The sequence below is a fragment of the Dendropsophus ebraccatus genome, chromosome 10 (assembly GCF_027789765.1).
Source record: "Dendropsophus ebraccatus isolate aDenEbr1 chromosome 10, aDenEbr1.pat, whole genome shotgun sequence".
NCBI lineage: Eukaryota > Metazoa > Chordata > Amphibia > Anura > Hylidae > Dendropsophus > Dendropsophus ebraccatus.
In genome coordinates, this window is record NC_091463.1 from 5,707,015 (window position 1) to 5,719,283 (window position 12,269).

Sequence of the window (12,269 nt, forward strand, 5' to 3'; positions counted from 1 at the left end):
AGGCCTCACCCCATTCACCCGGCCCGGGAGACACCCAATACACCCGCAACAATGGCCCAATAGAGTCACAGGCTCAATTAATGGTCATGAATATTTAAAGTCTGGGGGGGGGGGGTCGCCTTTAGAATTATCTATTATCCAGAAGCCATTGGATATTCATATCAACCCATAGAGATGTCTACATTATAATATACATCATACACATCATCTACATCATCATCTACATAATCTACATCATCATCATCATCATAATACACATAATCTAGATCATCAAATACATCATCATATACAGACTCCACAGTGTCATAGCAATAAATACATTATCTATCTATCTATCTATCTATCTATCTCCTATCTATCTATCTATCTATCTATCTATCTATCTATCTATCTCCTATCTATCTATCTATCTATCTATCTCCTATCTATCTATCTATCTATCTATCTATCTATCTATCATCTATCTATCTATCTATCTATCTATCTATCTATCTATCTATCTCCTATCTCTCTATCTATCTATCTATCTATCTATCTCCTATCTATCTATCTATCTATCTATCTATCTATCTATCTATCTATCTATCTCCTATCTATCTATCTCCTATCTATCTATCTCCTATCTATCTATCTATCTATCTATCTATCTATCTATCTATCTATCTATCTATCTATCTATCTATCTATCTCCTATCTATCTATCTCCTATCTATCCATCTATATTTCTATTATCTATCTCCTATCTATCTATCTATCTATCTATCTATCTCCTATCTATCTATCTATCTATCTCTCTTCCTCTCTTCTATCTATCTATCTATCTATCTATCCATCCATCTATCTATCTATCTATCTATCTATCTATCTCTATTTGTTGCTATATAATATATTCTATATCTATCTCATGTCTCTATCATCTATTCCTCTGTTTGCCTAATACATGTGTTTCTCATGTCTCTTTCTCCTCTCTTTCAATCTCTCTATCCGTTCTTTCTCTCTCCTCTCTGTCAGACTCTCTATCTGTTCTCTCTTCTCTGTCTCTCTATCTGTTTATCTCTCTCTCCTCTCTGTTACCATTCTCCATCCATTCTCTTCTCTCCCTCTCTTCTCTATCCCTCCCAGTCTCTCTATCCGTTCTCTCTTTCTCTCTCATCTCTGTCACCCTTCTCTATCCGTTTTCTTCTCTCCCCCCCCCCTCTCAGTCTTTTCTCTATCTCCTCTTTCTCTCTGTCTCTCTATCCGTTCTCTTCTCTCTCTCACACTCTTCTCCATCCATTCTCTTCTCTCCCTCTCTTCTCTCTCTCAGTCACTCTATCCGTTCTCTTCTCTCTCTCTCTCACTCTTCTCTATCCGTTCTCTTTCTCTCTCCTCTCTCTTCCTCTCAGTCTCTCTATCCGTTCTCTTCTCTCTCTCTCTCTCACTCTTCTCTATCCGTTCTTTTTCTCTCTCCTCTCTCTCACTATTCTCTCTCTCCCTCTCAGTTCCTCTATCCGTTCTCTTTCTCTCTCCTCTCTCTTCCTCTCAGTCCCTCTATCCGTTATCTTCTCTCTCTTCCTCTCAGTCCCTCTATCCCTTCTCTCCTCTCTCTTCCTCAGTCCCTCTATCCGTTATCTTCTCTCTCTTCCTCTCAGTCCCTCTATCCCTTCTCTTCTCTCTCTTACTCTTCTCTATCCGTTTTCTTCTCTCTCCCTCTGTCTCTTCTCTCTCTTCCTCAGTCCCTCTATCCGTTTTCTTCTCTCTCTCCCTCTGTCTCTTCTCTCTCTCTTCCTCAGTCCCTCTATCCGTTTTCTTCTCTCTCTCCCTCTCAGTCTCTTCTCTCTCTTCCTCTCAGTCCATCTATCCGTTTTCTTCTCTCTCTCCCTCTCAGTCTCTTCTCTCTCTTCCTCTCAGTCCATCTATCCGTTTTCTTCTCTCTCTCCCTCTCAGTCTCTTCTCTCCCTCTCCCTCTCAGTCTCTCTATCCTTTCTCTTTCTCTCTCTCCTCTCTGTCATACTCTCTATCTGTTCTCTTCCTCTCTATAGCACATCTCGGAATTGCCGGCGGTTTTCTATATACGGCTGTTTTCCGTGTATCCGGTGTGACTAGATACAATCAGTTTATGTCTTTGATTTGCATCCGTTTTGTAGTTTTCGTTTGCCGTATTCGGTTCCCAGCCCGGTAATCGCTCCTGTTATTCCTCCTCGGGATCATTTGCTGCGGTTTTATTTCTGTCTGAACCCGAAGCCCAGTCCGTCTGATTGGGGGGGGGGGGGGGGGGGGTATACTGGTTTATCCAAAACGGCGGCCCCGAAATATAGGGGTGGGGGGTGGGGGGAAATTCCATTCAGTTCTATCCAGATCCGGCAAAAGGTCTACAGAGTGCACGGGGGATGACTGAGGATTACACGGAGGACAGACAGATAGAGAGATAAATGGGAGATAGAGAGAGAGAGAGAGAGAGAGAGAGAGAGAGAGAGAGGAGATAGATAGATAGATAGATAGATAGATAGATAGATAGATAGGAGATAGATAGATAGGAGATAGATAGGAGATAGATAGATAGATAGATAGATAGATAGATAGATAGATAGGAGATAGATAGATAGATAGATAGGAGATAGATAGATAGATAGATAGATAGATAGGAGATAGATAGGAGATAGATAGATAGATAGATAGATAGGAGATAGATAGATAGATAGATAGATAGATAGATAGATAGAAGATAGATAGATAGATAAGATATAGATAGATAGGAGATAGAGAGATAGATAGATAGATAGATAGATAGATAGATAGATAGATAGATAGATAGGAGATAGATAGATAGATAGATAGATAGATAGATAGGAGATAGATAGATAGGAGATAGATAGATAGATAGATAGATAGATAGGAGATAGATAGGAGATAGATAGAGAGAGAGAGAGATAGATAGATAGATAGATAGATAGATAGATAGATAGAAGATAGATAGATAGATAGGAGATAGATAGATAGATAGATAGATAGATAGATAGGAGATAGATAGATAGATAGATAGATAGATAGATAGATGGATAGATGGATAGATGGATAGATAGATAGATAGATAGATAGATAGGAGATAGATAGATAGATAGATAGATAGATAGATAGGAGATAGATAGATAGATAGATAGATAGGAGATAGATAGGAGATAGATAGATAGATAGATAGGAGATAGATAGATAGATAGATAGATAGATAGATAGATAGATAGATAGGAGATAGATAGATAGATAGATAGATAGAGAGGAGATAGATAGGAGATAGATAGATAGATAGATAGATAGATAGATAGGAGATAGATAGATAGATAAGATATAGATAGATAGGAGATAGATTGAAAATAGATAGAAAGAAAAAAACGTAAGAATGAAGGAAGATGGAAGAAACAGAACAAAAAAAGAACGAATGAGGAAGAAAAGAAAGAAAAGGAAACTGGGAAGGGAGTAGAGACTACGAAAGCCGGCAGGATAAGAGAGAAAGAGGTAAAACGAATAAAGGAAGCAATTAAATAACGGAGAGGGAAAGAAGAAAAGAAAGAGAAGGGAGGAAATACGGGAGGAAAAGGAGGATGAAAGAGGAAGTGAGAAAAAAACCGAGAACGAATGAAAGGAAAAAACGAGGAAGAAATAAGAAATTAAGAGAGAAGCCTGTGTGAGTTTTCGGTTTTCTGGTGAGCTGCCCCCTGTGGGGTAAGTAGAGGGGCAGTTTGGGGAGCCTGCAGCAGGTGCCCCCCTGTGGGGTAAGTAGAGGGGCAGTTTGGGGAGCCTGCAGCAGGTGCCCCATGTGGGGTAAGTAGAGGGGCAGTTTGGGGAGCATGCTGCAGGTGCCCCATGTGGGGTAAGTAGAGGGGCAGTTTGGGGAGCCTGCTGCAGGTGCCCGGTGCTGGGCTGTCTCTCCCCTCCTCCCACCTTCCTTCTCTCCTCTGCTCTCTCTTTATCTGGCAGTCTCTCTCTCTCAGGGGAGGAGGGGGCTCTCTCTATCTCTCTATCTTAGCACGTCAGGGAGGTCATTAATAACCAATTAGGAGGGTCATTGCGGCCCATATAAGAGGGAAGGGCTGCTGCACGGAGGGGAGAGCCACAGTCTGCAACTTGGAGGAGGTAGAGGCTGCTCAGGGGGTGACAGCTCAGTCCTACCAGGTGACTCTACAGCTTTACTGCTACTACTACTACTACTACCACCATCAGACCCATGATGGGCTCAGTGCTCCCCGCAGAAGCCTTGGTGCTGAAGAGCGGCCTGAAGCCGCCGGCCCTGTCCCTGGCGGAGATGATCACCTCGGACATCCTGCACAGCTTCCTCTATGGCCGCTGGAGAAACGTGCTGGGGGAGCAGCTGTTCGAGGAGAAGAGTAACCACAGCAGCCCGAAGACCGCCTTCACGGCCGAGGTGCTGGCGCAGTCCTTCTCCGGAGGTAGGTGCCCACCCGTGCCCGCCATGCCCACCCGACACTCCCTCCATTTCCTACCATTTGTGCCTAAATATTGTGAATTCGTTTTTTGAAAATATTTGCACCGTTTTTTTTTTTTTTCTGAGACATTTTGACATCTGCGACTTTTTCTGCTCTTGGTTCCCATCAGAATCCTCTGTCTATTCTTTTTTTTTTACCAATCACGCCTGAAATGTTCGCTCTTGTCCCAGTGCCCCCTGGCTTTCCCAGTGCCCCCCCTCGGCTCTCTCCTCCGGGCATGTAATAGAGTCAGACTGGGGAAGAAAAGCTTTTACATTCATTTAGTTAACTCGACTTTGACCTGAGAAAAAGTTTCCACTTAAACCAACTTAAAAAGCGAGAGGAGAGAAGAGAGAGAGAGCGGGGAGAAGAGAGCGGGGAGAAGAGAGCGGCCTATTCTGAGCGCTGTCAGCCCCTCTCCCCCCGCCTCAGGGGCTCCGGGACCCCCATTCTCCTCTAGGTTCCTTTCCTAATTGACCATGAAGACTAATTCCATCAGCATTCACTGGATGTCAAGCAGCTAATCTCCCCATTTTGTTGGTGGAATTCCTCCAAGTCCTCACTACATGATGCGCCAATGTATCTGCGACACTTTCCATACAGACTAATGAATTTAGAATGAGTCATTTCTTTCTTGTTGGGTTTCATGAATGGCCGTCACTTTACCAGTGTGACAAATCGCAGGACGGGGAGATGGGGGGGACACTATTTAACCTCTGTCTAGGCGACAAATAGCCTCAATCTCCCCTATTGTCGCAGGTTCCGTGTTAAATAAAATACCCTTCAGTCTCATTCACTTGCGCCTTTTTCTCAGAACTTCTCTTTTTTTTTCCCTGAAGTGTTTTATGTTTGTAGCAACGGGGAAAGGGGGAGAAGGCGCAGAGGGATCGGGATTCGGAATTATTGGCGCAATCGAATTCATGATGATAAGATGTCTGTTTGGGGGTAAATCCCGTGAATTGGACAGGACGATGTGACTGCGACAATTTGGTAGGAATAACGGGAAACTTGTCGCAAAGAGCCCGAGCTAAGGGGAACGGAGGCAAATGTCCCGTGAAATCTCCAGAAGTCGCAGGAAGGCGATGAGATGAAGGGGATTAAATCAATCATTGGGATCAGATCCATCTCTACTTGCCGCAATGTTTAGAGCAGAACTAGCGACATTTATACAGCCCTTTCCAATTGAATTGGGAGAATTCGTTGTATTTGTCGCTGATGACCACGAAAAGTCTCTACATTTGGAAGATTTCAGTGCTATAAACCCCGGCAGGGATTTGCAAAAAATTGGCGACATTTGGCTAGAATGTGATAAGGTTTAAGTGCGGGGATTTCGTGCGACATTTCTGCCGGGGCTGTGACCGTGCGCCTTTTCTTCTCCCGCAGAGGTCCAGAAGCTCTCCAGCCTGGTGCTGCCCACCGAGGTGATCATCGCGCAGAGCTCCATCCCCGGGGAGGGACTGGGCATCTTCTCCAAGACCTGGATCAAGGCCGGGACCGAGATGGGACCATTCACCGGCAGAGTCATCTCCCCGGAGCATGTGGACCTGTGCAAGAACAACAACCTGATGTGGGAGGTGAGCATCACCCTCCTCCTCCTCCTCCTCACTATCACCCTCATCCTCCTCCTCACTATCACCCTCATCCTCCTCCTCACTATCACCCTCATCCTCCTCCTCACTATCACCCTCATCCTCCTCCTCACTATCACCCTCATCCTCCTCCTCACTATCACCCTCATCCTCCTCCTCACTATCACCCTCATCCTCCTCCTCACTATCACCCTCATCCTCCTCCTCACTATCACCCTCCTCCTCACTATCACCCTCTTCCTCACTATCACCCTCATCCTCCTCCTCACTATCACCCTCCTCCTCACTATCACCCTCATCCTCCTCCTTACTATCACCCTCATCATCCTCCTCACTATCACCCTCATCCTCCTCACTATCACCCTCATCCTCCTCCTTACTATCACCCTCATCATCCTCAGTATCACCCTCATCCTCCTCCTTACTATCACCCTCCTCACTATCATCCTTCTCACTATCACCCTCTTCCTCACTATCACCCTCATCATCCTCCTCCTCACTATCACCCTCATCCTCCTCCTTACTATCACCCTCATCATCCTTACTATCACCCTCATCCTCCTCCTTACTATCACTCTCCTCACTATCATCCTCCTCACTATCACCCTCATCCTCCTCAGTATCACCCTCATCCTCCTCCTTACTATCACCCTCATCCTCCTCCTCACTATCATCCTCCTCACTATCACCCTCATCCTCCTCCTTACTATCACCCTCCTCCTCCTCCTCACTATCACCCTCATCCTCCTCCTTACTATCACCCTCATCCTCCTCCTTACTATTACCCTCCTTACTATTACCCTCCTCACTATCACCCTCCTCATCCTCAGTATCACCCTCATCATCCTTACTATCACCCTCATCCTCCTCCTTACTATTACCCTCCTCACTATCATCCTCCTCACTATCACCCTCATCATCCTCAGTATCACCCTCATCCTCCTCCTCACTATCACCCTCATCCTCCTCCTCCCTATCACCCTCATCCTCCTCCTCACAGGTGTCTCTGGCCTCAGATAAGATCACTGATGTCTCCCCCCAGGGGAGGAACTAATTGAATGAGATGAACTGGATGATGGGATGAATGGGGGCTCCACAGCAGCAGTGCCGCTCCATTGTCTCTGCTCCCAGGACAATTGGCTTCAACTGACACATTGGTTGTCATTAATAATGAGACTAAGGGGGGGGGGGGTCACCTGAACCCCCCCAAATATTGCTGGCAGAGGAGTTCTACATCCCTGTAGGGCAGTGGTCTGATGGCATGCTGGGAGTTGTGTATCATGCATGTATGTCCACATCACTCACCTCCTGTAATCCACCCTGGGGCAAATAGAGGGGGTATCTGTGTGGTCAACAATAGCCAAGAGGGCAAAAGAATCCTAGGAGGAGCTGAGACTGAGGATAAGAAGAGAAAGAAACATGATAGCTATATAGGAGAGAGAGAGAGAGAGAGAGAGAGAGAGAGAGAGAGAGAGAGAGGAGATTGGCGATAGATAGATAGACATCATTATATACATTGTCTATTAACACATTATTAACCCCTTGTCTCCCTCAGGTCTTCAATGAGGATGGCACGGTGCGCTATTTTATTGATGCCAGTCAGGAGGATCACCGCAGCTGGATGACGTACATTAAATGTGCCCGAAATGAGCAGGAGCAGAACCTGGAAGTGGTGCAGATCGGGAACAGCATCTTCTACAAGGCCATAGAGGTAATACTGCCCCCCTCTCCCATACGCAAGAATATAGCGGCGCCCTCCTCAGCTCACCACTGGACAGTGCATTCACTTCTGATATCTAGAACGTTCTAGAATCAATCTTATATAAGCTCCTTAGTGTGTGCAATGTAGGGAACATTCTAGAACCCTGACTCCTGGAACATCCTGTGCTGTGGCCCCTACTGATCTCCACGTGAGGCGCACTCAGCCATGACAATAGGATCTGCTGATCTTTCTGTGGCGCAGCAGGAAGGGCCATTCTTTTCTTCTATCAGGAAAAAATCAATTTGGCCTCTAACAAATGGCAGGTTGCGGTGAATCGGCGGCGAGCTAAGCGATGTTTACTGCTCGATGCGGCCGTGGCTGTAAACATCACTTACCTAATAGAGGCCTCTGCGCACCCGGCCATTTCTGGATTTGCTCGTGCCGAGCTGTGTCATTTCTGACTTTCTGCGAGTGGCGCAGGGGCTGAACCTTCATGCGTCTAAATTTCACGTAAGGCGACAAAGGGCTGGTGGCGGTGGGATCACGGACACTGTAGGTGCTGCATCACCCGTGATCTCACCGTGTTAGGCTCAAGGTCACTGCCCTACCACACTGTATGGATGCAACATACGGCACACAGACACCCGGCACGGCGCTCCCCATTCATCGGCCATCGCCCTTGGAGCGCACACAGTAACAGTCTATTCACCAAGTGTCCTTGGTAACCAAGGAGCTCAACACCGGGAGTCAAAGGAGACGCCAGGCGGCACCTGGGGGGACAGGGGCACAAACATATAGGTGAGACAGCAGGAGATAGAGGGGGTGCAGACCGCTATCACTACCACTGGGGGGGGCACCACAAATTGTTCCATATTGTTCTTTCCATCCATTTCCTCTTGTAAGGTCATTATACTGTCAGTCATGTATCCCAGCCTCCACATCCAGGCTACAGGTATAATGCTGGAGCCAATGTGAGACATGACATCATATGTGACTGATATCAGCCGCTCCTCTTATAACGCCCCAGTACTGATATATCCTCCTATTACATCATATGTGACTGATATCAGCCGCTCCTCTTATAACGCTCCAGTACTGATATAACCTCCTATTACATCATATGTGACTGATATCAGCCGCTCCTCCTATAACGCTCCAGTACTGATATAACCTCCAGATATTACTTCATATGTGACTGATATCAGCCGCTCCTCTTATAACGCTCCAGCACTGATATAACCTTCTATTACATCATATGTGACTGATATCAGCCGCTCCTCTTATAACGCTCCAGTACTGATATAACCAGAGACATGACATCATATGTGACTGATATCAGCTGCTCCTCTTATAACGCTCCAGTACTGATATATCCTCCTATTACATCATATGTGACTGATATCAGCCGCTCCTCTTATAACGCTCCAGTACTGATATAACCTCCTATTACATCCTATGTGACTGATATCAGCCGCTCCTCTTATAACGCTCCAGTACTGATATATCCTCCTATTACATCATATGTGACTGATATCAGCCGCTCCTCTTATAACGCTCCAGCACTGATATAACCTCCTATTACATCATATGTGACTGATATCAGCCGCTCCTCTTATAACGCTCCAGCACTGATATAACCTCCTATTACATCATGTGACTGATATCAGCCACTCCTCTTATAACGCTCCAGTACTGATATAACCTCCTATTACATCATGTGACTGATATCAGCCGCTCCTCTTATAACGCTCCAGCACTGATATAACCTCCTATTACATATGTGACTGATATCAGCCGCTCCTCTTATGGAATGATTGCTGCAGTGATGGGTTCCTGAGCGTCTCCATTTCTTTCCCTGCAGACAATCCCCCCGGACCAGGAGCTGCTGGTGTGGTACAGCAATTCTCAGAACAGCTTTCTCGGTATCCCCGGAGTGCCTGGTATGGAGGAAGAGCAGAAGAAGAACAAACATGGTGAGCAGCAGGGCAGGCAAGGATACAGACAAGGTCTAAGGCAGTGACCCCACCTGTGGCTCTCCAGCTGTTTGCTGGCACGCTGTGAGTTGTAGTTCTGCAGCGTTTGGAGATCCCTAGGGTGGGGCACTGCTCTCACCTTATAGTGAGATGTTGTGTTTCGGCTCTTCCTGCATTACCCTGCACTGTCCAGCAGGGGGAGCTGATACGTGGGGGCACTTAATGCAGTGTCTTTTTGGTTGTAATTATAATAATTTATTTGCCCCTTTCAGATGACTTTGGTGGTGTGGACTCCAGTGGACCTGTGCTGAGTGGCCGCATGCGCTGCGTAATCTGCCACCGAGGCTTCAACTCCCGCAGCAACCTGCGCTCCCACATGCGGATTCACACCCTGGACAAGCCCTTTGTGTGCCGATTCTGCAACCGTCGCTTCAGCCAGTCCTCAACCCTGCGTAACCACGTCCGACTGCACACTGGGGAACGCCCCTATAAATGCCAGGTCTGCCAAAGCGCCTACTCACAGCTGGCTGGCCTCCGCGCCCATCAGAAAAGTGCCAGGCACCGTCCACCAAACGGCGCCATGCAGGCTCACTCCCCCACCCTGCCAGTTCCACACCCGGCGTCACTGGCGCACCACATCCCCACTATGGTGTTGTGAAGACAGAAATCTAGAGACTATGATAGGTTACTGCCTTGGACTGTAGCAGTGTCCGTCACCAATCACTGCGTCCGCCTCAGCAGATCGTCCTCAAAGATCTCAGTCTCTTCCAAAAAAGATGGTGGTGGTCGGTGGTCCCAAAGGCTGGGAGGTGCAGCAGCCACAAAGTGAGACACAGGACCCCGACAGCTATAAGGTGCCCAACGCATCACTGAAGAGTCGCCATAGTAATGGCACTTGTAAGGAGGTCACCCATAGCCATAGAAATATATATGTTCATGAATCTAAAAATCTTGTTGGAAACTTTGAGAACCTTCCCAGACTTTGCCGTATGGCGGATTTCTGCTTCACGTTCTAAGGCTCAGTGTATATAGGAATGTATAAAGAAAGAAGTCTATAAATCTATATAAATATCTATACATATCTATACATAGACAGCCGCTACAGATCTATGACCTCTAGAGTATATATATATATAGCTCCGGGGAGGAATCCCTGAACCCGTCACTTTATACCCTGTAAATATATATGTACACTCTTTACTACTCTCAGCCCACACTCCCTGTATTATACCTGTAAGTAATTTCTATCTTGCTGTATCTATCACATATTCCCAATAAAAGAAGGAAATTTATTTTGTGAAATTCAATTATTCCTCATTTTCGATTTTATTTACTTTTAAATTTTATTGTATTATGGTCACATCTATCTATCTCGTAACTATCTATCTATCTATCTATCTATCTCATATCTATCTATCTACCTATCTATCTCCTATCTATCTATCTATCTATCTATCTATCTCCTATCTATCTATCTATCTATCTATCTATCTATCTATCTATCTATCTATCTCCTATCTATCTATCTATCTATCTATCTATCTATCTATCTATCTCCTATCTATCTATCTATCTATCTATCTATCTATCTATCTATCTATCTATTCAGTAGATTGTCCACAGCAATCGTTTCTGTGAGAAAAAGGTGTAAATTTATTCCATCCAAAAATTATATAACAGCAAGGTGCAGCACACAGTATACCAAGTACGACGTTTCAGCGAACAGACTTCGCTATCTTCAAGCAAGTGCTTGGTATACTGTGTGCTGCACCTTGCTGTTATATAATTTTTAGATGAAATAAATTTACACCTTTTTCTCACTGAAACGATTGCTGTGGACAATCTACTGAATATTTACTATATCCTTGGTCGGGACTGATCCGCTGGCACCAGGACTATACAGCTTGTGGAGTGCTGCTGACTTATCATTTATCTATCTACTTATCATCTATCTATCTATCTATCTCCTATCTATCTATCTATCTCCTATCTATCTATCTATCTATCTATCTATCTATCTCCTATCTATCTATCTATCTCCTATCTATCTATCTCCTATCTATCTATCTATCTATCTATCTATCTATCTCCTATCTATCTATCTCCTATCTATCTATCTATCTATCTATCTATCTATCTATCTATCTATCTATCTCCTATCTATCTATCTATCTATCTATCTATCTATCTCTTATCTATCTATCTATCTATCTATCTCCTATCTATCTATCTATCTATCTATCTCCTATCTATCTATCTCCTATCTATCTATTCTATCTATCTATCTATCTATCTATCTATCTATCTCCTATCTATCTATCTATCTATCTATCTATCTATCTATCTATCTATCTATATCTCATCTATCTATCTCCTATCTATCTATCTATCTATCTCCTATCTATCTATCTATCTATCTATCTATCTATCTATCTATCTCCTATCTATCTCCTATCTATCTATCTATCTATCTCTTATCTATCTCTTATCTATCTATCTATCTATCTATCTATCTCCTATCTATCTATCTATCTATCTATCTATC

General features: G+C 44.8%; 1 protein-coding gene across 1 annotated transcript in view; it reads left to right on the forward strand.

Annotated features, from left to right (window-relative positions):
• PRDM12 (PR/SET domain 12) overlaps positions 1–10,999 on the forward strand; it is a 43,531-nt gene extending 32,532 nt beyond the window's left edge. Inside the window, exons 3-6 of the mRNA XM_069942912.1 lie at positions 5,844–6,034; positions 7,605–7,760; positions 9,613–9,724; positions 9,997–10,999. Coding sequence (XP_069799013.1) covers positions 5,844–6,034; positions 7,605–7,760; positions 9,613–9,724; positions 9,997–10,382 — 845 coding nt within the window. The 3' untranslated portion in view covers positions 10,383–10,999. The remainder of the gene's footprint in view (positions 1–5,843; positions 6,035–7,604; positions 7,761–9,612; positions 9,725–9,996) is intronic.
• The last annotated feature ends 1,270 nt before the right edge of the window (positions 11,000–12,269 follow it).